Source organism: Eschrichtius robustus, chromosome 4 (assembly GCF_028021215.1).
Source record: "Eschrichtius robustus isolate mEscRob2 chromosome 4, mEscRob2.pri, whole genome shotgun sequence".
NCBI classification, from domain to species: Eukaryota; Metazoa; Chordata; class Mammalia; order Artiodactyla; family Eschrichtiidae; genus Eschrichtius; species Eschrichtius robustus.
In genome coordinates this window covers 115,965,984-115,992,376 of record NC_090827.1, presented here as the reverse complement: position 1 = coordinate 115,992,376, position 26,393 = coordinate 115,965,984, and the positions used below count along the sequence as shown (strand labels likewise).

The 26,393-nt window shown below is 45.0% G+C and overlaps 1 protein-coding gene across 3 annotated transcripts in view; it reads left to right on the top strand.

The window, feature by feature from the left end:
- Positions 1 to 26,393, top strand: part of EVC2 (EvC ciliary complex subunit 2) — a 143,024-nt gene that overhangs the window by 17,092 nt on the left and 99,539 nt on the right. For 2 of the 3 annotated variants that reach the window (XM_068543238.1, XM_068543237.1), the window contains exons 6-8: positions 3,566 to 3,675; positions 8,370 to 8,423; positions 25,271 to 25,405. In XM_068543238.1, coding sequence (XP_068399339.1) covers positions 3,566 to 3,675; positions 8,370 to 8,423; positions 25,271 to 25,405 — 299 coding nt within the window. The remainder of the gene's footprint in view (positions 1 to 3,565; positions 3,676 to 8,369; positions 8,424 to 25,270; positions 25,406 to 26,393) is intronic. The other variant, XM_068543239.1, reaches the window with a different exon arrangement.

The following is a 26,393-nucleotide window of genomic DNA, read 5'->3' as shown; positions in this document are numbered from 1 at the left end:
AGATCTACCCTCTTAACAAGCTTTTAAGTATACAGTACAGTACTGTTAACTGTTGTACAGCAGATCTGTAGAACTTTTTCATCCTGCATGACTGAAACTCTATCCCCATTGAATAGCAACTCCATTGCCCCCGCCTCCCAGCCGCTGGCAACTATGTTTATTCTTGTGACTGTATTATTATTGTATGTATGCCCTCGCCTTACCTCTGCCTACTAGATTCTACATGCCCTGAGAGTAATATCCAAATTGTGTTTGTCTGTAACTTACCGCAATCTCAAGGGATATGACATTGGTTTTCAACTTAGTGGCATGAAACTTTTTTCCCAAAGAATAAGTGTAGAACTACAGAATCAAATGACCCATCCGACCCCAGCTCATTGATGCTCTGACAATATCAATATCATTTTCATCATCATCATCATTTGCTGCTTTAAAAGAGCCACAGGTCCAAGAGGGATGGGTGGCTTCCTACTTATTAACTGGGTGACCCTAAACGAGTCACTTCATCTCTGTCAGTCTCAGTTTTCTCTTCCGTCCGCAACAGGAAATATCGTACTTTCCATCTGTCTCAGGACACCATTTGGGGATCAACTGGTTGACGTCCTGCAGACATTTTGAGGGTGATAAAATCACTGCCAGGTCTGATTATAATGACCTTCGCCGGTATTATCATTTTAATTAGGAGTTTAATCTTTATCACCTTATCTTTATGATCTAACTTTTATCATTACACACAAATAAAGTTAAGATGTTGAGGATTTTCAAAGCAAAAATCCTAGGGATTCCACAAGCTCAGTGCTAATTTCTCCTCTTTTCTTTACATCTTTTTGAGGTCTCAATACGTTGAGAGATGAAGCACATTACAGCGTATTAGGGATAAAATATCACCGCTGATACAGGTACAGGCAGAGTCAGAGGACAAGTGTAGGTGAGATCAGGTGGGCTGGATGACTGACCAGCAGAGTTGGACAGGCTTTGTCACCCACTGGGCATGTTGGGATGGCTCCCCCATCCTGACAAAAAAGCAAGCAGGAGTCTTGCTTTCTGCCAGTAGCCCACTCCCACGAGTAAGATAGGCTGACTGGCAATGCATACCCAAACTTTCCATCGGATGGCGTGCATTGCCCAGTGAGAAAGGGGCAGGGAGAGGCCAGCCCTGTTTCAGGTGGGGCACCCATGCTCAGGGACAGAAACCTCAAGGGTGGTGAGTGTGTGCTTCCCTTGCCGATCTCCATCGTTTTGTTCTCCAAACCCACTGGGCTTCTGGTTAATCTGAGGATTGCCAGGGGGGTGACTAGTGCCCTGGGGAAGGAGAACAGCTGTTGGTCAGGACTCAGGACAGCCCTGCTCACCCAAACCTCCATTCATTGCCCCTGTGTGTGTCCTTCTGGAACTGCTGGTTGGTGGAAGAAATTTTTTTTTCCTGCCCCATGAAGGTTTTGGAAATGACTTGAGTGTTACATTATTGAAATAAACTCAAAGGATACTCCAGACCCAAGACTGGAAATTCTCCCTAATTCTAATACCCATTCAGATCACATCCTGCTATGCTATTAAACAAAGTGTATCAGGGGTTTTGCAATATGATTCAAGGACAACCCTGAGTTCATTCGCATCAAGATCCTCCAACAATGACCTGCCAGCACCTCCCTTTTGCAAATTCTCCTGGAGAAATGAAAAGTTCAGGAATGAATCCCTGACAGATAGAAATCCAAATATATTCAAGTCCAAAAGGAATTAAAATCTGAGATCAAAATTTTTGCCCTTGTAAGTTTTGAAGTCCAAAGTCAAAATTCTTAAATTAAGGTTCCCCAGACCATCTTCCCATTGTTTTATTCTGTCCGGACTCCCCCGATGGTTGTTGCTGCTGGGAGGAGTTGGGGTTCCTTCAGCAGAAGAAAGGGTACAGCTCCTTGACCCAGAAGCTGAAATTCATTGAACCCCAATTTTTTCATATGCTTCACTTTTAAAAATTTCCATAGAGGTAAGGGGACACAAGAGAGTATCATATAAACAAAATGTGGTCTATCCATACAGTGGGGTATTGCTCAGCAATAGAAAGGAATGAAGTACTGGTACACACTGCGACATGTATGAACCTCAAAAAAAAGAGGTTTGCTCGGGGAAAGGAACCTGACACAAAGAACACAGCTTGTATGATTTCATTTCCATGAGATGTCCAAAAAGGCCAATTAGTCCCCAGAAAGTAGATCAGTGGTTGCCTAGGGCTGGGGGTGGCTATGGAGAGCAACTGCCATTGGGCACCAGGCTACTTTTTAGGGTGATAGGGATGTTCTGAAATCAGACTGTGGTGATGGCTGTACAACTCTGTAAGTATACAAAATTCTCTGAATCTCACACTTAGAACGGGTGAATTGGGTGATGTATAAATTTTATCTCAAAGCTGTTTTTTTAAAAAAAATGAGTATCACAGTCTCATTTCCACATCCACCCTATTCAGACAACCAGCCGCCAGTCTCAGCCTCTGGACAGACACGGCCATGTCCCCAAAGCAGCACTCAGCGTCCTCCCCAGGCCGTGGCTGAGGCTTAGAGCATCCGTCAGAAAGAGCAAGGACAGAGATGTTGCTTTAGTTCGCACGTGCCTTCAGTTTCTGCCAGGTGTCTGGAGCCCACCTGAGAAAGTCAGCTCAGTGGGAGAACTCCGTCTTTAGTAGTTAAGGTGGGCACAGTTCATTTCCAACATCAGACGGAAGGGTCCCCAGGGCACGCCGGCTCTACCTCCAGAAGGTGGGGCTGAGACATCCCTGCCTCCTACAAAACTGGAAACCTGCAGTGGTGGCCACCCTGTCACCCGCTTTCGTTTGGGGTCCCTCTTTTTCCACCCATGCCTCCGGAGTCTGCTTGTTCACCTGGGGGTGTGACTGAGTGTGGCCCCTCCCGATAGCAGAGCCGTCTTCTTCTAACCAGTCCTGGCTTCTGATTAAGGGGAGCTTTGTGTCAGAAACCCTGTCTCCTAGGAAGCTTCTCTGTTTGTGTAATTAAGCCATCGAAGGCCAGCGAGAGACCATGAGGTTGGAGGAGACCCTACGTGAGCCTGAGTGACCTTCTCCACTGCCCCCTCCTGGGCCCGGTCTGGCACTGCTTCCCTGTGCTGCGTGCTGGGCTTTCAGAACCAGCTGGAGGTGTCAAAGCGGCAGCTAGTGTCGCCCAAAAGTCCTATAAAAACTCTGTCCCATCATTGTGTGGATGGGATCATTGGGAACAAATAGGTCCCCACCTGGATTCAGAACAAAACAAAAAGGTTCTGGATTTCCCAAGTGTATGACATCCTGAATTAGGAGGACTGGCCCGCCCAGCCCCAGGATGGGATGGAGCCCAGGTAAAGCTCCTTGTAAGGGCGCTGGCAGCCCTTCCAAGTGAAAAAAGAGGGGGTCCAAGAGCACACCTGCCCCGTTTCTTCTCCCTGATAAAAAGTATGTGAGATCGAAGGGGCTCTTGCTGCCACTGTCAGCTGTGACACCAGCCGTCTTTGGATGCTTGGCTGTGTCTGGGGTGTGGCAGGGGCCCCGTTCTTGACCCACATGTGCCTTCTCTCTGAGCAGTTGGAGACTCCTTCTCCGTCAGCTACACAGCCTCACTCGAAGCCAGAGATCTTGGGAGTGGAGAGGTCCTGATGCTTCCTGCCCAGCTCTCCTTCCAGAGTTCATCACCGGTATTGTCTTTGTTACTTTGATTTCTTTCTTGTCACTGTTGTTTTAGAAACCCTGGGCACAACGTCTGTTAGTTCATTCTTTTCTTCGTTCCATCCTTCATTTGTTCAGTGACACCCAATTCTGGATAAATGCGCAGGCCCTGGAATCTCACACACTTTACCATGAATCAGGCTCCCTCGAAGCTCCTTGTGACCTTAATTATTTTAACCTCTGTGGACCTGATTATCAAGATATGTAAACGATAGATGTTAATTTCTCATCGCTGTGTCTTGGGCGTAGTAAACACTCAACCAAATATCTCCCATTTGTATTGGTTTGCTAGAGCTGCTGTGAAAAAGTACCACAGACCAGATGGCTCAAAAACAACAGAAATTTGTTTGTCCACAGTCCTGGAGGCTGGAAGTCCAGATCAAGGTGTGGGCAGGGTTTGTTCCTTTTGAGGCCTCTGCCCTTGGCTTGTAGATGGCTGTCTTCTCCCTGTGTCCTCACATGGTCATGCCTCTCTGCATGTCTGTGTCCTAGTGTCCTCTTCTTTTAAGGACACTTTTCAGGTGAGATTAGAGTTCACCTTGATGGTCTCATTTTACCTTAATCATGTCTGTAAAGGTTGTCTCCAAATACAGACACATTCTGAGATACTGGGGATTAGGGCTTCAACATATGGATTTTGGGGGGACGTGATTCAACCTGTAACCCCATTACTATTAGCACCTTCATTTTCCATTCACTTTTTTGTTAATCCACGTAGGCAGTGAATGTGGTTGGTTGCATGACCCGTGCTACATGCTGTGCACTCCTGGGAATACAGAGGAGGAGATCTGTGCTCCGCTCGAGGCCGGAGGTATTGGGAGTGGAGAGGTTCTGTTGCTTCCTGCCCAGCTCTCCTTGCAGAGTTCATCACCGGTATTGTCTTTGTTGTCAAGACAATATTGTCAAGATCTCCGGCCTCTAGATCAAGGAGCTCGTGCTCTAGTTACTCTGGTCATTTTATTCTGATTTCAGTCTCTGGAGAAAGTACATTTTATAATAGACTTAGAAAATGAGGCTCCAAGGGTGACTGCTCCAGGTCACGTGGCAGAATCAATATCGGACCCCACAGCTGCCGGATCCTTCCATCCAAGGCTGAGGGGCCTGTGTGCAATGTTTCTGCTGCAATAAGAGAAATAGTCCTGGATAAAATTAAATAAAATGAAAGATTCCCAAAAGGTAAAGACCAGATATGAGAAAACTGTATAAAACTGTCAGAAAAGACAAATGTCTCAGAATACAATTAAGTGCAAAGTCAAGAACAGAGGACAAAGAAGGATACAAAAATGGAGATAAAATGGCCCAGAAGAAATACCATCTGAATTTCAAAGGACAGGAAACCAAATATGTTAAAGTCAAAATTTAAGATAAGGCAACAGTCAGAAACAAACAGTGAGAAACTCAGAAACCCAGTGAAATTGGAAGCCTCCACCTCGTCGTGTAGGGAGGGGACGTTAGGCCAGGGCGGCTTCACCTCCCAGCAGAGCCTGGGGAGGCTGGTGGGGCAGCAGGAGGCATGAGGTCCGAGGCCTCTCACTCCAGGGCGACCTCCTTGGCTGTCACCCCCGACGGGTCCTGTCCGTTGCTTTGCTTGGTGCCTGTCTGTGTCATATAAGCCCCATCCCCCCAGTAAACCCCCATCCGCCACTAGAACGTCACTCCATGAGACCAGGGACCCCAATGGCCCTATTCCCAGGTGTGTTCTCAGTGCCAAAAATAGAGCCCCACCCACACTAGTTGCTCAGTAAATATTTGTTGAGTGAATGAATGAATAGATCAGTGAACTAATGGTTCTTGGGCAGGTGTGTTTTTTTTCTTTTTTAACTTCTCTGAGCCTCTAGTTTCTCATCAGTAAAAGGGAGATTGTTCTATAGTCTCCAGTCTCTTGTGGGGATAAAAGAGATGATTTTATATTTGCACGTGGCCTGCAGTTTCCTTCCGTCCCCTTCCAAGCCTTCAGGTGCTCTCTGGGCAGTTCTGTAGACAGAGTGGAGAGTGCCCCTGCCCACCTGGAGATTCCAGAGCTCCAGGCTTCACATGTGTTGTAGGTTCCTGCCTGCGTTAGACCGTCAACATCACCCTTCCTGTCCCTGCCTTAGAAAAGGCTCGTGGAAGGCCGGCGTTTGCTGAATGGATAAGTGCTGATGATAGTGAGAGGCTCCTATGCCTGGTTCTCCAGTCGGTTCACCTATTTGGACTTCACAGTTTCTTTGGGTGACACCTAGGCCTTCCTGCGTGATGGCAAGGAGGTCCAGTGTATTTGGGGCTGAACATGATCAAAGTTTGAGTGAGACTCGTGACAACTCCCCAAGAGAACATTGGTCTACTCTGCTTGTCAGCCATAAAGAGGCTCACACTACAAATGGGAGAATAAAGGAGTTATTTAAAAATGCAGGTGCCCAACTTGAAATCCTTCAAGTTAGCGTGGAGCTGGTGTCTGGTGTTTCAGAGGTGGGAACGCTGTCCTCGCTGTGTTTTCAGAACAGTTCAGTGTCTCTGAGTTTCAGTTTTCCCACCTGAGAAATGAGAGGGGTAGGAAGACTCCCCGCAATCTCTTCTAGTTCTGACATTTTCACATGGTATGAGAGCAGTGGAGAGGGTAATAAAAATAGTTACCACTTACTAATCCTCACAGCATGAAGTAGGTACTGTCAGAGATGCATTGTGTTTAGATCTGGAAACTACTTTCTCAAACACACACAGATGTGCACACTTGCATGCACATGGATACACACACATGCACACACATGCACGTGGATATGCACACATACACACATGCACCTGGATGCACACATGCACGTGGATATGCACACATACACACATGCACATGGATACACACATGCACATATGTGCACGTGGATATGCACACATACACATGCACATGGATACACACGCACACACATGCACATGTGCACGTGGATATGCACACGTGCACACACATGCATACACATGCACGTGGATATGCACACATACACACATGCACCTCAAATTCATACAAGGGTAGATAAGACAGGACCTAGATGAAGGGAGGTCAAAGAGGGGAAAATCTAGAACATTCATCTCCAGTTCCTTACCATTTATTTTATAAACATCCTGCCCACCTTATAAAACCATCACTGGATCTCACGTGGTCCATGTTTCCTGACTTCAGGCTGTGATCTAAAACATGTTTCTCAAGCCTTGAAGTTTATGTAGACGCGGGGCTGAGGATTCATGTTTTGCAAAGAGATGAAGTACACTTTCAGCCCCTCTCTGCTGAGACTTTGAGTGTCAGGAAACACAGGGAGGAGGGACCCAGAGGGAGTGAAGAGAGAGGAAACTGGCCTTTGAACCCACTAGTTCAGGAGACCCTGAAACTCACAGGGCCCCATGAATATTCCAAAGCACAGACGATTCAGGAACAGAAAGGGCCAAGTGATTGCTTCATAGGTGTCTCTTCTTTAAAGACTTGTTTGTTTATTTGTTTGTTTCTTAAAATTTCCATTTCCCTCCTGAAAAAGAAAGCTTGTGGCATTTCGACTTCCCTTGGAAGCCTCCATCAGCTTGTCCTGCTGGCCCGTGATGCATTTGGGATGCCCCAGTGCGCCCAGTGCGGCTGCTGTAACAACTGTAGGGCATGGATCAGGAGGTTTCCTACCTCAGGGGGACCATCACTCAGGTCAGGGGAAAATGCCTCCAAGTGGCCGTCATAGGATTACACAGGGGTTGCCTAGCTCACTGGACTTTGGGCTCCAAGTCTCCAGGCCAGTTATCTACATTGATACAACCACCCATCACCACCTGCTACACCCAATAGCAGTAATACTTTCACAACACTCCTCCCTATGTGCCAGGCACTCTTCTAATTAATTCTTACAGCAACTCTCCGAGTTGAATATAATTCCCATTGTACAGATGAGGAAACTGAGGCACCGAGAGGTCAATAACTTGTCCAAAACCAGAGTGCTGGAGAGTGATAGAGCCAGGCATGATCCGGGGAACTCTGGTTCTCTCCAGACTACCCTGCACTGCCTTTCAGTTGCAAGATATTCTGACTCTACCCCCAGGAAGAAGTATGATCTCATGTTGAGTCTCCTCAGATACCACATGGTTGGACAGATAGCAGTCATAACGCTCACCCTTCATTTTTCCATTTCCTATGTTTTCTAAGCAGAGGAGTATTAGAAGGTATTGGGAGGAGACACATAGAGAGTTGGGGTTTAGGGGTGCTGGGAGCATTGGAAAGAGGGCTGACAATCGGAGCAATGACATCGGAGCCTGTGATTCTCTCCCCCTTCCTGAAGGGGACAGACTAGACCCTGGAGGGTGAAAGTGGCTGCTCCAGGTCACAGGGCGGGTAAGCTTCAGGGTCATCCCTCACCCCAGCCCGACCTGACCGTAACCCCAAGTGTTTCACCACCAGGGCACGCTGCCTGGGTTTCCCTGGCAATTAGGGAAACTGGTGTTTGGATTTCACACACACCTCTAGGAGAGAAGGAGGCATCACAGTTTCATAGACCTTTCCCCCAAAGGGACTTTAAGACCCCTACAAGCCTCCACCCCCGAAGTCAAGGGCCCGGTGTTGCTCCAGGCACAGTGGGTCGGTGGGTCGGAAACACGAAATGTTACCCCATGTCTCAGATGCCAAAGCCTATTTACTGAAGTGCTTTCTTTTTTCTTTTTCTAGAACAGAGCCCAGCTAAAAGCCCTTTTCACCATAACAACAGAAGAAAAGATAACGGTAGGAGAAAATCTTTGACCTGGACACTCGCTCTATGCCCCCAGTGTGTCTTTTTATGCCTTTGGTGTGTGGTCTCTTGCTGTCCTCAGAGCCAAGGGTAGGGGCCTGCCGCTGGCCTTAGCCTCCCAGACACGAGCCAAGGCTGGGGGCTCTGTGCAGTCTGGGGTCCCCCAGTGTGGCCTGAGGCTGTCCGGCTAGTTTCCTGGATGACCCTTTCATCTGGGCAAGACGGGTCGGTCACTGCCTGGGCAGGCTGGGGCTCCACCTGCCCATCAGCCAGCTGGTACCCGCCCTGCAGTGTTCACCCCACGGCTAGTGGGTGGTCGTGTTTTGTCTTCCCAGAGCTGCCCAGGGCCCTTCAGCCCTGCTTCTGCTGTTCACCATTAACATTTCTCCATTTTTGTTCATCATTCAGTCACCCACAGCTCATGCATTCACTCATTCACATGTTCGTCAAGTGTTTATTCGCCATATAACCACGCTCCACATTTCTTAAGCACCTACTAGGTGCCAGGCATCCTAAGCAGTCTTCATTTGCTGAATTGTGACATCTTCACCATAATGTGAGGGGATAGATTGTATTTTAAATCACCTCCATTTCATAGATGGAGAAACTGAGGCACACTTAGGTCAAGTCATTTGCCCAAGGTCACATGGCTAGTGTGTCAGGGTTCCTAAGACCACTCCCAGGTGCAGCGATTCCCTAGGAGGGCTCACAGGACCGCACACATAGTCATACTCAGGCTGATTTATGACAGAGAAAGGATGCAAAGCAGAATCAGCAAAGGGAACAGGGACTCGGGGTGAGGTCTGGAGGACGCCAGGTGCAGGCTTCCAGGGTCCTCTCCCAGTGGAGACATGTAGGACACGCTTAATTCCTCTGGCATCAAGTTGTGACAGCACATGTGAAGTGCTGTCCACCAGGGAGGCTCATTAGACACCCAGTGCCAGGGTTTGTACTGGGAGCTGGGCACGGGGCACCCTCTGCCTGGTACCTCCCTGTAGGACAGCATGTGTTCAGTGTACCCCACATCCTTTGCCCAACAGTTTAGGCCCTGTGAGCCCCTCTTATCAGGAGATGGTGGGAACCCTCTGAAACCTGAGTTCCCAGACACCAGCCAAGGCCCAGCACCTTGAGCAGGCCTCCCAGAGGATGGAAGTCTCAGGCCGGCTGTGTGAACGCCATTCTGCACAGGTAGTGTTAGAACAAGATATGAACCCAGGCCCTTTGGCTCCAGAGCCCTGCTGCTGGGCAGTGGGCCTCAGTGCCTCCTCGTGAGCCGAATGCCTGCACAGACGAGGCCGGCACAAAACCTGAGTCAGGCACACAGGTGCAGACAGTTCTCCTGGCTGGTCTGTGAGCTCCTGCCGGGCAGCACCATGTCTGATTCCTTCTTGTGTCCCGCACGGTGCCTTACATTGTGGGTGGCACTCAACAAGTAAATATCCCATGATTGAGCTGATTGTCATCAATGCTGCGTGATTGCAGTAAAGGTCAGAGAACATTCATTTAATCAGTATATATGAGCCCTTCCTCCGTGGCCCAGACCTTCTCACGTGGATGGAGACGAGCCGTACCCAGGTCTTCAGGGCTGTCTCCAGCTCATTGCCCTCAGGAGAAACAGGAATAGGTGGCCCCCCTGGGCTGCAGACCCATGGGTGCAAGTCTTGGCAGTGGAGCAGTGGGTTGGATTTCAGCCCCACTGGCCCCTGGGCTAGGTGACCTCTGCCTGTGGACCACGTTCAAGGAGGTCATTATCGAGTGGGGAGATGAGATATATGCAGGTGATGGCCCTAGAGTGTTGTGGGAACAATGGGCTCTTGCACCAGAGGCCTGGACTTGCATCCCTGTTTTTCCACTGATTGTATGTGACCTTGGGCACATTACTTACCTCCCTGGACCTCAGTATCCTGGCTGTAAAATGAGAATAATAATAGTACCCGCTTCGTAGGGTGGTCGTCAAAGTAAACGGATTGATGCAGGCAAAGCACTCGGCACAGTGCCTTGCACTCTGTAAGTGCTCAATAAACATCATCCGTATTATTACACATGGAAATAACACTGCTGTGCAAGTGTTCTGTGTTAATTGTGAAAAGAATGTTAGGTATCAGGGTCTCAAGCTTAAATTCCCATGAGGGCCATGCCGGTGCTGTAAGTGTATGAGTCAGGCGCACACAAGATTCTAGGGCGCAGTGGAGTCTGAGGCAGCCTGGAGATTCCGATCACCCATCACCCACCATCCCTCCCCCACACTGAGACATTAAACAAGGGCAAAAAGCCAAACAAACCACGTACATCAGCTGTGACTGAACTTGTGAGGTTGTGACCCAACATACAGATCATAGGCGCTGGGGGTACTGACAAGGGAGAAAGGGTGGGCTGGGTGGATGGCAGGCCTCTTGGAGGAGGTAAGAATTCACTTGGATCTTAAAGGAAGGAGTTAATTAAGGGTGGAGGAGAGGTTTCTAAAATATGTATCTGAAGATCTGACGTCAAGGTTAAGCCTGTTTGACTGTAGGTTGGACGTGAACCAAGGTTTACTGGGCTCGAGCACAGTGCCTGGCACCTTTTAGGTATACGTAAGGAGGAGGCTCAGCCCTTGCCAGCTGCAGCGTGTGTTCTAGCACGGTTGACTTGGGCACCTGCAAAGATAACGTCGTTATACTAGGAAAGTGTGACCGTGATGAATAGGAGGAGCTCAGCAGCGAGGTATAAGCTCCTCTGACATTTTTCTCAAGCAGTTAAAAGATACAAAGCAAAGACATTGAGTAACCCATTGTGTAAACTGGGAACTGCAACACTTGGAAGAGAGGCCATCACCTCCTTAATTTCTTATTAATTTCCTGAGGGTGAAACTGATATATGTCAACTAAGACCCCAAGAAGTCTTCTTACCCTTTCTGCCTCCTGGATGAATAGAGAGGAAAAGAATCACTCCACCCTGTGCTGGACATTGAGTGCAGGTGTTCTTTTTTAAAAAATTTTATTGAAGTATAGTTGACTTACAATGTTGTGTTAATTTCTGCTGTACAGCAGAGTGACTCAGTTATATATATACTTTTTCGTATTCTTTTCCATTGTAGTTTATCACAGGATATTGAGTATAGTTTCCAGTGCTCTACAGTAGGACCTTGTTTATCCTATGGATAGTAGTTGAGTGGAGGTGTTCTGATTGAGCTGGACTTCACTCCAGCTTCTTGTAGTGAATCTGAGCACCCTGCCAGGCACCAGAAGAACAGGTCACCATATTTCACTGCAAGGATCTGAATCTAATCAAGAGAGGGACATTTAAACCAATTGTTATGTCACCCAAATTGATTTGGAGTATAATTCGAATAATAACAATAATAGTGGAATTTGGGGGAGGAATGTGATCAAATCAATCAAGTTTCACCTGGAAATATAAGTTTACAAAGCTAGATGAGAAAATTTCGAAATGAAGAGTAACAAAGGAAGATTTACCCTAGCAGATATAAAAAATTAGAAAGCTATATTAATGCTGTATTCAGGTCCTGCAAAAAAAGTCAGACCAGTGGAACAAAATAGAATATCTACACATATGTATACATGATAAAATGATATTTCAAATCAACGGGAAGAGAATGTCTCATTCTTAAATTTGGGGGGCAACTGACTGGATCTTTTGGAAGAAAAATGAAGGTGAATTCCCTCAACAGATTTAAATCTAAATGGATAAAACAATTTGTAAAAAGTAAATATTGGTTAATATGCTATGAAAAAAACCATGGGGGAAAACCATGGGTCTGAGTACACAAAATAGTTGAAAACTTTACATTTGAAAACAGTATTAAGAAAGGTAAGGGGTAAACTTGGGAATATATTTGTAGCATACATTAAAAAGGATTAGTGTCTTTATAATACATTATAAAGAGCTCCTATTCATTAATAAGATAAAGAATGCCTCAGTAGATAGCTATGTACGATATGAGAATTTCTCAGATACAAAGATTTACAATGTGTGCCCTTGATCACAGTGGAGGGAACGTGTAACTCCATTGGCAAAATCATGTGGCTTTGGGTTTAACTCAGAGGACTGGAAGCATGCAGTCGCATATCATCACGTCTGCCTTCTCTGGGTCACTTCTTCTTTGGATGACTTACCAGCCTTCTGCCTGTTCAGTCCTGCTCCCCTCCAGCCCATCATCCTGAAACACCAGCCTGCTCACCTTCTATTCTGGAGGGGCTCTACATTGCCTGCTGGATAAAGCCCAATTCCCTTAAGTTAGGATTCAGACTCCACCAGGAAAGATGACCTCTGCTATCTCCCTGTGCCGTGGGGTTCCTGTGTTTTCCACATCGCTCTGGTTTTACACATGCTGATCTTTTCCTTCCTGTCCTCTGGCAGCTCGTAAACATCCTGCAGGACCCTGACCAACTTTCTCCACCTGTGTGATTCCTTCACATCCCCCAAGCAGGCTGGTGGCACCCCTTGGTGGGATCCAGTGGCATTGGGACATCTGATAAACCTTGTCACTCTGTGACATTGAGATTATTCCCCTGGTTGGCACTTAATACATTTTTGTTGACATCAGAATAGAATTTTTGCCCAGGGGGAGACTTTAAAGATTATCTAGTTTTACTTCCTCATTTAAGAGTTAAAAAAAAACTCAGGTCCTGAGAGGCTCTGGGAACTGACCAAGGTCCTGAAGCTTGATACAACATTGAGGAATGGAATCATGCTGTGCAGTTTGTTCTATAGTCCAAGCCTTATTCACTGGATTGTAACTTACAGACCTCTATTAGTGAGTGTGATTGTCTCTGTTTGTGGTTACCTTCAAGCTCTTGCTCTTGCCAGAGTTATCAGAGTCTCTGCCCTCAGAGCTGCCCGTCAAGGGCTGTGGGACAAGGGTCAGCAAGTCACTGACTCCTCTGCTTCTTCAAGCAGTAGAAGGATTTCAACTAAATTACTCCTAAAATGTCTTTCAGATAAATCATTCTGTATGCTCTCCCCTTCAAACTTTTCCTGGTTTGGGGAGGGGGTGGGATTTAATATACGTCTATTGTGGACACTTTAAACAAACAACCCCTACACACACACACACACACACACACACACACACACACACACACACAAGGAGAAAGTCAGAAGAATAAGAACATTTCTTCATATCCCCACCACCAGAGATAACCATTGCTAGCATGGTAGTTTCTTGCCTTCTGCAAGTCTATAAATATATTTATTACATAATTGAAGTCAAATTGTATAAACAATTTTTCCTCATGCTCTTGTAACTTGTTATTGGATTTTAAGCATTTAAAGCATTTCTTTTGAAAGTCTTTTTTTGTCTGGCATTGCTCTTCATAAATGCAGTGGTGGAACTCATCAAAGGAATCTGCTACCAGCTAATATGTGATTAAAGTGGTGGTAATAACGGATCCTTTTCCAGAGACAAGAAGGAAAGTTAGTGCGGGCTCTGGGGATAAGACAGCTGGGGTCACTGAGCCACCTCTTTTCCTTTATTCTTAGATAATGAAGTTTAAGGTAGATAGGCTCTTTGAAATTCTGTACTTACAATGATTATCAGTGGAATTTGTCTGCAAGATTTTTGCCCTCATTTTACAGATGGGGAAACTGCAGCTTAGGGAGGGAAAGGCTCAGGGTCCCACAGTGTGGTAGGGGAGGAGCTGAGAGTTGAACCCCCAACGAGGGCCCAAGTCCATGGTCTTTACGAGTATGTTCTGCTTCCCATAGCGTTGTTTCTGGTCCTCATCATTTCTCCATTGGCTGAGTCACCCAGGTTCACCCTCCTCCAGGCTGAAGTCACACAGCATATGGATTTCTCTTTCTAAAATACTGATATGACCATGTTACTTCCTGGCTTAAAACCCTGCAGGGAGCCCCCTAAGCCCGTAGGATGATGTCGCAAGTCCCTAACCTTCTCTTGAAGGCCCTCTGGGACCTGGGCTGTGTCTCTTGCATCTGCAACCTGCTCATGTTGTTCCCTCTGCCTGGATCACCCTCCTCCTGGCCTGGCTCATTGTCCTCTCCCCACGGGTCACCTCTTGGAAGGTCTTCTTTGTCCTTTGAGCTGGGTTTGGGGCTGCCCCTCTTCCCGCCTTGCCCTAGTCACACATGTCGCCCCAGCCTGTGTGCCTGGCCATTCCTCTATAGGATGCTGAGCTCCTCGGAGCAGGGCCTGGGTCTCTTTCCTCCTTGTCTTTCCTTGTCAAGAAAGGTTACCACCACATCTAAACATTGAGTCAAACCTGGCAGTAATTTTGAGCTTGATTTTTGCACCCATGAAGTGTGAATTCTGTATTTAAAGCATTGTTCTAAAGATTAAAAAGGAATTACTTGGCCTCTGATGAAAGTTCAATAAAGATGTTGATAGTTAAGCGTAGTTTTGAAGGGAAGGCTTTTGGCCAGAGACTCAGGAATTCTAAAATTCTGCCCTGCTAGTCACTTACCCCAGAAGGGTGAGCTGTCTACTCAGAGGGGGAATCAGAATGTTCACAGCGGCACAAGCCCCTGATGACTCAGTGCAGGGCTCCTGGTAAAAGGCCAGGCTGGAGCCTGAGCCCTGGAGGGGCAGCTGCGGTCTGAAGACTACTAGCCTAGGCCGTGGGGTGTGAATCCTGGGTCTGTTACTTGTTAGCTCTGTGACCTTGGGCCATTTATTTAACTTATTTATACTTTGGCATTGTAATCTGTAAAATATGGATTAAAATAGTGCCCACTTTATACTATTGCCATGGGGAGTGAATGGATAAAGCATGTAAAGCACTTGGAACTATCCTTGGCACTCAGTATCTGCTCAATACATATTAGCTATAATGATGGTGATGATGGTGATAATGATGGTATTGATGGTGATGATGGCGATGTTATGGTAAGGACGATGGTGATGATGATGGTGATGGTGGTGATGGTGATGTTGATGGTGATGATGATAATGATGATGATGGTGGTAATATGAGTGATTATGGGGATTTTCCTTCCCATAAAGCTAAATCTTGAGATTCCGTCTTCTTTGGCCATTTGTATGGAGGAGGGAAGTTGAAGAGTAAAGGTGTTGTGGACAGGTCAGGGGATCAGGACCTAGCTTAAGTTAGTAACAGAGATAAATGAAGAAGGTTGAAAAGAAGAAAGTGGGACTTGTGAGTGGGCTTGCCCCAAGGAGGTAGTCTTTACCTACGTTTGCTTATCACCTGGTGTTGGAAAGTAGGAATTGCAGGAGAGAAGGGGAGAAAGGTGGTGTGATCTGCAGAGCTGGCCTGGCTTTGTCCTCTTCCTAAATACAGGAGTTCATTCCTGCAGCCGTGTTGCTGAATTAAGCTCCTGCTCCTCACACTGCCTCGACTCTTCAAATTCTCTTGGCCACGTGACTGGTCAAAAGACGGCAAGATCTCAAGGTGGAGATTCAGAGAAGGTGGAGGTGGGAAGAGGAGGAGTGAGGTGGCTTGTCTTGGCTGTTCTACTTCCTGAAGCAGGAAAGGGAGGAAGGGAGGGAGACTTTGAGAGAATGAGTTAGTTTTGTTCCTGCTTTTTTTAGTACATTGACGCTGCCTGCCTGTAATTCTGTCCCAATATCTGTTTCTGGTTCTCATCCATCAGATAAGTAACTTCTACCACGGTGTGGGAGGCTGAGACTAAAAATGTGTTTAGAAAACCACACAGCCCCCTGGACGGTAAGTAGTATAATGTACCGGGGAGAACACAGACTTTGGAATTAAGCAGAGCTAGCTCTGTCCCTCTTCAGCTATGGACTTTGATTAACTATCTGATCTCTTTGCGTCTCCATTTATCTATCAGTGGAATGGGGATAATACATCCCCTGCAGGATTGCTGAAGATTGAATGAGATAAAGCAATACCACACTTTTTCAGTTTCCTAGGGCTGCCACAACAAATTATGACAAAGCTTAGAACAACAGAAGTTTATCCTCTCACCGTTCTGGAGGCTCGAAGACTGAGATCAAGGTGTTGGCAGGGTCATGCTCCCTTTGAAGACTCTAGGGAAGAATCCTTCCTTGCTTCTTCCCAGCTTCAGGTGGCTCCTGGAAATGCTTCCTTGGTTGTAGCTACATCACTCCAATCTCTGCCTCCATGGCCACGTAGTCTTTTCTCTGTGTGTGTCTGTCTCCAAATCTCCCTCTCCTTATAAGGATACAGTCACTGGATTTAGGACCCACCCTAATCCAGTATGACCTCATCTTAACTTGACTATGTCTGCAAAGACCTCATTTCCAAATGAGGTCACATTCATAGGTACTGAGGGTTAAGATATCAGCATAGCTTTTTGGAGGACACAGTTCAACCCCCTACATGCACTTAGCCCAGGGAGTGGCATATTGTAGGTGATCAAATGTCATTCATTCCCTTTCCTCGCCATTCTTCTCCCTAAAGCTGTAAAATTAAAAGTGTTTGCCTCCTGTCAGTAGCAAACTTTGAAAACAAATCGCTGATCTATAGCATTTTGTTCTCTTTAGACACAGATGTTTTGTCTCCTTTCCATCAATATTTTAATGTAACCTGTTTGCACTGCTTTTCATAGTTACCCAGCTTATTGATTTTCTTCTTATCTGATAGGTACACAAATCAGAGCTTAGAAGGCTATTTCCAGTGCAAATGGAGAACTTGCATTTCAATTTGGTGCTAATCAAAATGTAAGATTTAGAATCAGGATGTTTGAGTCTGAAAACAGAATTGGTTTCCTGACCACCTCTGATAACAGCTTCTATGGACAGAGGCTGATTCACCATAGGCGAGTCATACATGGCAACACACTTTGATTCAGGTTCCAGTAATTGTCTGGACCGAAGCTCCTGTTCCCGACCTAACTTGGCTTTGACTGTTTGGAAGGTCATGTTGGCCTTGTTGGTCTGTCAAAAAAATTTAACCTTAGCTACAGTGTGCATTGTGACCACAGTAATGAGGAATGGGTTAGTTGTCTTCCAGCTCCTATATAATGCGTTAAATGTTCCCATAATCTGTAGCCACTTTTTTACTGAAGTATAGTTGATTTACAATGTTGCATAAGTTTCAGGTGTACAGAAAAGTGATTCAGTTATACATATATATATTCTTTTTCATATTCTTTTCCCTTGTAAGTTATTTAAAAATATTGAGTGTAGTTCCCTGTGCTATACAGTAGGATCTTGTTGGTTATTTTACATATAGTAGTGTATATATGTTATCCCAAACTCCTAATTTATCCCTCCCCGCCCCTTTCCCCTTTGGTAACCATGAGTTTGTTTTCTGTGTCTGTGGGTTTATTTCTATTTTGTATATAAGTTCATTTATATCATTTTTTTAGATTCCACATATAAGTGATATCTTATGATATTTGTCTTTCTGTCTGGTTTAATTCACTTTGTATGATCATCTCTAGGTCCATCCGTGTTGCTGCAAATGGCATGATTTCATTCTTTTTTATGGTTGACTAATATTCCATTGTATATATGTACCACATCTTCTTTATCCATTCATCTGTTGATGGACATTTAGGTTGCTTCCATGTCTTGACTATTATAAATAGTGCTGCAATGAACATTGGGGTCTGCAACCATTTTGAATTAAACTTGTCACAAGTTGGCTTCTCTGGAAGCAGATGCCAAGACAGAATTGGGGTATAACATGGTAACCAGTGTGCAGAAGAGTTGACATAGCTGGCCTGAGACTGCTATCCTTAGAAAGCCCTACTTACAAGGTTAGCTCTTGGCTGGCATCTGGGAACTTGGATTTCAGGACGATTCTCACCATTTACTGAACTATGGGTGACTCACCCACCTAAACTGTTTTTATAAAGAATATATTTTATGTTGAACACCTCATTTCCTTCTGGAGTCTGGGATTTTGGTACATGCCAGGCAGAGGATGCCTAAGTGACTAGTCCTGAATAAAAACCCTGGGTACCGAGTCTCAAATGAGCTTCACTGTTGGACAGCGTTTATGCTCATTGCTGGAGGAATTAAGCATGCCCTTTGTAGCTCCGCTGGGAGAGGACCTTAGAAGCTTGCTCCTGGTTTCCCCGGACTTTGCCCCACATGCCTTTTCCTTTTGCTGAGTTTTCTTTGTATCCTTTCACTGTAATGATAGCTGTGAGGATGATTATATGCTGAGTCCTTTGTGATTATATATGAGTCTTTGTGAATCATCTAACCTGGGGGTGGTCGTGTGGTTCCCCCAACACAATCAGATCACCTGTGAAGGGGAGGAGGAGGAAGCAGGTTTGGGCAGAGGAAGAAGTCAAGTGTGATCCAGGCTGACAAAGCTTCACCTGGCAGAGAGCTGTGGGGCAAGTGTTGTCACCTGTCTGCGCATCCCTCATCAGGCTAAATGGCTGGCCATTATGCCTCTGCCTTGTTCTGTTACCAGATGTCGGCATGACCTAAGTCAGGTGGCTCTCTGCAGCTGATCTAGACCATGAAGTGGGAGGTCTACTGACCACACTGCCCGTAGCTGGACACCTAGTCCTTCCTTGAAGGGAGATCTGGGTGATTCATCTCCTTGTCTACCAAACTTACCTTTAGAACTCATTATTATCATTTTTTGTCTCCTGATTATACAAGTAATACATGCCCATTATAGAAAACACAGAAACATAAAGAGAAAATTCATGAAGTAATTACGCTCAACAAAATTCTGGAATATTTTCTTCATAGGTTCCATATATATATGGGTGCATATATATTATTTTTATTTTAATGTAATTGGGATTTTTGTGTATATACAGCTTTGTGTCTTCTTTTAAAATGTTATACTAGGATATAGACATTTTTTATATTACTAAAAATTCAGCACACAAAAGTCAGTTGCTTTTATATACATACACAATGAACAATCCAAAAAGGAAATTAAGAAAACAATTTAATTTACAGTAGCATCAAAAAGAATAAAATACTTAGGAATAAGCTTAACCAAGAGGTGAAAGACTTGTACACTGAAAGCTACAAAACATTGCTGAGAGAAAATTAAAGAAAACCAGTAAGTGGAAAATTAAATTATCCCTTGTCCATAGACTGGAAGACTTCATATTGTTATGATCTACAGATGCAGTGCAATCTCTGTCAAAATTCCAATGGCATTTTTTTGTAGAAATAGAAATCCTAAAATTCATATGAAATCTCAAAGGAACCCAAATAGCCAGGACAATCTTGGAAAAGAACAAAGTTAGAAGTCTCACACTTCCTGATTTCAAAACTTATTACAGAGCTGCAATAATCAAAGCAGTGTGGTAATGTCATGAAGACAGACATACAGACCAATGAAAAGAATAGAGAGCCCAGGAAAAAAAACCCTCACATCTATAATAAAATGATTTTCAACAAGAGTGCCAAGACTATTCAATGGGGAAAGGATAGTCATTTCAATAAATGATGTTTGGGAAACTGGATATCCACCTGCAAAAAAATAAAGTTGGACCCCTACCTTATACCATGTATACCAAAAATTAACTCATAGAGCATCAAAGACTTAAATGTAAGACCTAAAACTATAAAGCTCTTAGAAGCAAACATGTGGGAAAGCTTCATAACATTGCATTTGGCAGTGATTTCTTGGATATGACCCAAGAGCACAGGTAACAAAAGAAAAAAACCAGATAAATTGGACTACATCAAAATTAACAACATCTGTGCACCAAAGGACACAATCAACAGAGTGAAGGGCAGCTCACAGAATGGGGGAAAATATTTGCAAATCATTTATCTGATAAAAGGTTAATATCTATACCACATAAAGAAATCCTACGTCTTAGTCTGGGCTGCTATAACAAAGTATCATAGACTGAATGGCTTATACAACCCACATTTATTTGTCACAGTCCTTTAGGCTGGGAAGTCCAAGGTCAAAGTAGATATGCCAGTAGATATGCTATCTGGTGAGAACCCATTTCCTGGTTTGTAGATGGCCATCTTCTCATTGAATCCCCCTTTGGCAGAGAGCAGAAAGAGCTCTGGTCCGTTTGTCTCTTTATAAGGACACCATTTACCTCCCAAAGGCCCCATCTCCTAATACCATCACAAGGGTGGTTAGAATTTCAACATATGAATTTTGGGAATACACACAAACATTCAGTCCCTAATGTCCTACAACTCAGTAACAATAAAAACCAAACAACCAGATTAAAAAATTGGCAAGGGACTTGAATAGACATTTCTCCAAAGAAGATATACAAATGGCCAGTGAACACATGCAAATATGCTCACCATCACTAGTCATTAGGGGAATGCAAATCACCTCACGGCTGTTAATGTGTTTTTTTATTAAAAAAACAGAAAATAACAAGTGTTGACAAGAATGTGGAAAAATTGGAACCCTTGTGCACTGTTGATGGGAATAAAAATGTGCAGCCTTTATGGAAGACAGTATGGTCACTCCTTAAAAAGTTAAAAATAGAATTATCATATGATCCAGCAATTCCACATCTGGGTATATCCCCAAAAGAATTGAAAGCAGGGTGTTGAAAAGATTGGTATACTCATGTTTATAGCAGCATTATTCACAAGAGCTAAAAGATGGAAACAACCCAAGTGTCTATCAATGGGTGGGTGGATAAACAGATGTGGTGTATTCATACAATGGAATATTAGCCTTAAAAAGAAAGGAAATTCTGACATATGCTACAACATAGATGAAGCTTGAGGGTATTATGCTAAGTGAGATAAGCCACTCATAAAAAGACAAATACTGTATGATTCTACTGATATGAAGCCCCTAGAGTGATCATATTCATAGAGACAGAAAGTAGAATGGTGGTCACCAGGGGCTGGGGAAGGAGGGAATGGGGAGTTGTTTAATGGGTACAGTGTTTCAGTTTTGCAAAATGAAAAAGTTCTGGAGGTGGATGGTGGAGATGGTTGTACAGCGTGGCTGTACTTAACACAACTGTACACTTAAAAATGATTAAAATGGTAAATGTTATGTAATGTGTATTTTACTCCATTTAAAAAACCATTCAACATCTCCTTTTAAATGGTTAAACATTCAGAACTTAAAGCTCCTAGAAAGCAAGATCCTTCTAAGAGGTCATCAGGCACACTTATGCTAAAAGATAGTGGAGTGGCTCCTTCAGTATTCTGAGGGAAAAAGATTTTGGACCTTGAGTGATAGACTCAGCCAAGGTAACAATCAAACAAACACAAAGTAACAATATTTTAACACGTGAGAAATAAAAACATTTTCTAAACCAATTTACTTGAGAACACATAAATATGGAAAATACTCTATCAAACTGAAAAAAAAAAATACAAGAAAGAGGGAGGAATGGAATCCAAAAAACAAGAAAGCAGTAAAGAGAGCTCTAATGACAGCAGTGCAGCAAGCCTAGAAAGTAGCCAGTCCTGAGTAGATTAGAATGTCAAAGACCTCTGGGAGTGATGATTTTAAGAAAAAAAAAAAAAGATGACTCCCTGCAACAGCTAATATCATTAAAGAAATGGGTGTATACCGGGAAGAAAAAAGAAAAGCAGTGAGAAACCCCAGGAAAAACAAAAAGCTACACAAGGAAGTATTGGTCCAAGTTGAAGCAAACTAAAACTATGGCATGATTTTGAAAATTGATAGTGTAAGAAAGGGCACTGCATTAAAAATATGTGGCTTTTAGAGGCTTATATTTAGTTATACAGGATTACATTCAATTACTTTATTATGCAGTGAATACATATGTCTAATCATAATAATGATATTGTCTTTAAAATTTTTTTACTTTTAGTTTTCAGAATTAACTTATAAACTACCACAAAGACTTAATTGTGGTTGTAGAATATACATACATGTATGTATGTATAAAATAAACAAATTCTGGAGGGCAGAAGTGGTGAAAGGAGAGGTGGAAGCAAATATGGGGCACTAGTTTCACCATGTTTCTTCTTTCTTTCTTAGTAAGAACACAAGAAATATTCTCTAAATTTAATGCCATAAAAACTGTTTCAATTTTTTAAAGTTAGACAAGGGTAGCTAACTGAATATAACCATTGAAATTGGGAGAAAGTGTAGGGAGGGTTATTTGTAGGTAACAATCCTTCAAAATTTGGGGGTAAAAATTCATGACCTAAATGCACATCCGTCATAGCAGGAATTCATAAATAATGTGTAATGTTGACATATCAAGAAATAAAGATGTACGCATAATTTTTAGAGTATTTAAGTTAACTAACCATTGTGGTTCACTAAACCATAGAAACCAAAACCAGTATCTATTTAAGATAGTTGCCTCTGGGAAGTGGGGTTAGAAGAGGATGCAGAAGGACACAGGATATTTGCTTCTCTTTTTAAGCCCTTGGCTTCTGTTAAACACCTTTTTTTCCCTAGCAGACATGCATTATTCTGCTTCTCAAAACTTGTAAAATGACTGCATGATTGGCCATTATATGGATAGAATAACTCATAGAAGCTTAAAATATTTAACCATTCTTTGTGTTGTGGAGTATTTAGGATACGTCCCATTTGTGTTATTTTATATGATGTTCTTAAAAACAGCCTTATATATAAATAAATCTTCATGCATATTTCTGGATCAAACCAACCTGTGTATAAGCTTTTATGCCTGTTTTTGAATTATTTCCTGAGGAGTGAATCCTGGATATGAAATCACTAGGTTAAAGGGGTGAACATTTTAAAGCCCCTTGTTATGGACACAGACATTTTTTCCCTTTCATTTTTGAGTATAGACATTTTGGTGAGAGCACTCCAAAGGATGAAAGTATCATAAAAATCTAAGTCTCTTTTAGTCCAGGCCTGTTTTCGAGGTGACCTTCTGAAGACATGACTGGGTAACGGTCACCACATAGCATCTCCCTTTCTGTACCAGTGGAGTTGCCTTGGGTCACCCAACCCACAAAGGAAGGCAGGGCCAGAATCACTCACATTTAGTCAGTGAGTGCCATGGGTTAGGCCCTCTTCTAGTGACTTCATTGGACTTTGTTCATGTCTCGTGTTTAATCCTTTGGAAGACTCTTGTCTCTGTCTTACAAGGGAAGAGCAAAGGCAAGGAGAGATGAAGTGATTTGCTCCAATGCCACACAGCCAGTAAGTAGCAGAGATGGGTCCCACACCCAGTGGTCTGAGTCTAGAGCCCAAGCTTCACTCTCTGTGCTGTTACAGGCCCTTATCTGTGAGAAGCAAGCAGGCTGGGTCAGCCCCGGTCAGTGTCCACAGGAAGAGTGTAATCACACAAGGGGAGAAAGCACGGCATCTTATTAGCTTCTAGCATATTGCCTGGTACACAGTGGACACCCAGTACCTATTTGTCGACTATGAGCCAAACTTTGCACCAAGCTCCTCTGCATTATTATTTTGTTTAATCTTCATGCTGTGAGGTACTTTTATCCCCATGTTACAGATGAGAGAACTGAGGTTTCCAGAGGTCAAGTCACTTGCCCAAAGTATGGAGCTGTTTCGATAGAGGAGGCATTGTAATTCAGACCTGTAGGATTTTTTTTTCTTTTTTTTTTTTGGCTGTGTTGGGTCTTTGTTGCTGCACGCGGGCTTTCTCTAGTTGCAGCGAGCGGAGGCTACTCTTCGTTGCGGTGGGCGGGCTTCTCATTGCGGTGGCTTCTCTCTTGTTGCGGAGCACAGGCTCTAGGCTGCTGGCTTCAGTAGTTGTGGCACGTGGGCTCAGTAGTTGTGGCTCGCGGGCTCTAGAGCGCAGGCTCAGTAGTTGTGGTGCACGGGCTTAGTTGCTCCGCGGCATGTGGGATCTTCCCGGACCAGGGCTCGAACCCGTGTCCCCTGCATTGGCAGGCAGATTCCTATCCACTGCGCCACCAGGGATGGCCCAGGCCTGTAGGATTTGAAACCAGAGCTGTTTTTATTTTGCTCAAAGTGTCTTTGGGAGAATTCAAGAAGTTAATTCTTGTGAAACCCTTAGCCTAGGGGTTCTCAAAGGGTGGTAGCTTCCCCTGGGAACTTGCTAGAAATGCCTCTTCTTGGTTCCTGCCCCAGGTCTAGTGACTCGGAATCCCTGAGGGAGGGGCCCAGCAATTTGTTTCCACAGACCCTGCAGGTGATTCTGATGTGAGCTCCGACGTACGAGCACAGCCTTAGCCCCAAGCCTGCCCCATGCTGAGTGCTTAGGAAGATGGCAGCTGCTGCTGTCTTTGGCATCACGTTCTAGATCCCAAAGAAATGGTGGAGGGAGGGGAGGAATGTGGGGTGTCTAGAACTTACTGCTTCTCACAGTTGTTATTTGGTGCCAGCCACTTCCGACCCATCAGTGGATTCACACTGGTCCCAGGATGTCGCTGACTGGAGCCCGGAGGAAGCCTTTGAGGAGGGAGAAGTACACTGGGCACATTAAATGAAGCTCACGTGAAGTCTCGAGCTCCCCCTGGCTGGTCATTTACTGGACTGCCTGGCAGCTGGCCTGCCTCCTGCTGTGTGATGCCTCCTCAGCCACGTGCATCCTCCAGAGCGATCCTGAAGTCCAGAGTGGGCTGCACCCCTAATGGGACGTGTTCCCAGGGTGGGGGGAGCGGACAGCTTTGAGGGACGGTGAGGGCACTGTGGATTCTTCCTCTGCCCTCTGCAAAATTCTGCCCGACTCAAAACATTTCACAGATCCTTAGTGCTGCCTTAGGTTTGTTACATATTTGACTTGAGAATTTAACATTCCTGAGCGCCTGTGATGTGCCAGGCTTGGGGTGGTTGGTCCTACTGTGTGCAAGCCTCCATGCTCAGCTCCTTGAAGTGCTTGCCCCATTTAACTTGGGCCCAGAGAGGTCCAGCAATGGTCTCAAGGCAACCAGCTAATAGGTGGCAGAGCTCGGTCTAAACCCAGGTCGGTTTCACTGACTCTGTGCTTGTTCTGCTTTAACGCAGTTGTAACTTGACTTGAAAGATGTAAAGTGTGGCCACAAACAAATCTCTCTCTCTTATCCCCATAGGTTCTACCAAACCACGGCCTCCACGCAGCAGGGTTCTTCGTGGCCTTCATCCTCTCCCTGGTGCTGACCTGGGCTGTGCTTTTCTTCATGGTTCGATATCAGTGTTTGAAGGGAAGCATGCTTACCAGACATCAGGTGGGAGTCCACGTGCATCCTCTTCCTGGAGGGTAGTTGGTTGGTGGTAGATGTGAGGTTGAAGTTTATCCTTCAGTTCAGTCAGTCTCAACTCTGGCTCGATGTCAGGACCCCCAGGGAACCGTGAGGCATGCTCATAGCCAGGCCCTCCTGCACAGACTCCGACTGCTTTGTCCCGAGAGGCATGCCCATCATTAGTAGTTTTTAAAAGCTCCCTGGATGATTCTAACAAACGACCAGGATTGGGAACCCCTGCAGTCTGACTGAAGAACTGAGCGCCCACCTGTATGGCCAGCTGTGCATTCATGCCACACCCTGACTCAGGTCCTGGTCTACACTTCCCTCTGATAAGTCTTTGAAGACTTACTTTGTTTGTCCTCAGGGTGAAGCCCAACTTTGTTTGTCCCCAGGGTGAAGCCTAGATGCCTTAACATGGCTTATAAAGAAAGTCCCCTGTGGTCCAGCTTCACATCTCAGCTTCCGGCTCTACCCAATGACTGCTGAGCTCTCCACACTCACCTGGATGCTTTTATAATCCTTTCCACTCTTCAACGAGCAGAACTCTGACGCATCCTTTAAGACTCATTCGGGCCTTGCCTCTCCTTGGAAGTCATCACTGGCCACTTCCTGGCTAAGTTGGGGGCTCTCTCTGTGGGTTCCCGCACTAGCTTCTGGACCCCACCCAGCATTTATCCCCACCTGTGAACTCCTCAATCTCTGTTTTCCTGTCTTGGCCTGGGTTCCCACAGAAGCACATCCTGAGACTAGGATCCAAAGGCAAACAGTTTATATGGGAAGTGATCCCAGGAAGTAATGGTAGGGGGTGGGAAAGTGAGGCGGGAAGGGAAGGCAGTCAGTCAAGCTACCACTGTGGGCACCTGGGGCTTTATCCCACCCGGGATAAAGCCTGAGGGGAGAAGGAGCCGGGGTATTTAGCCATCAAATCCCATTGGTCATTGGTTGAGGACAAGGGGGTGAGGGGGCCAGG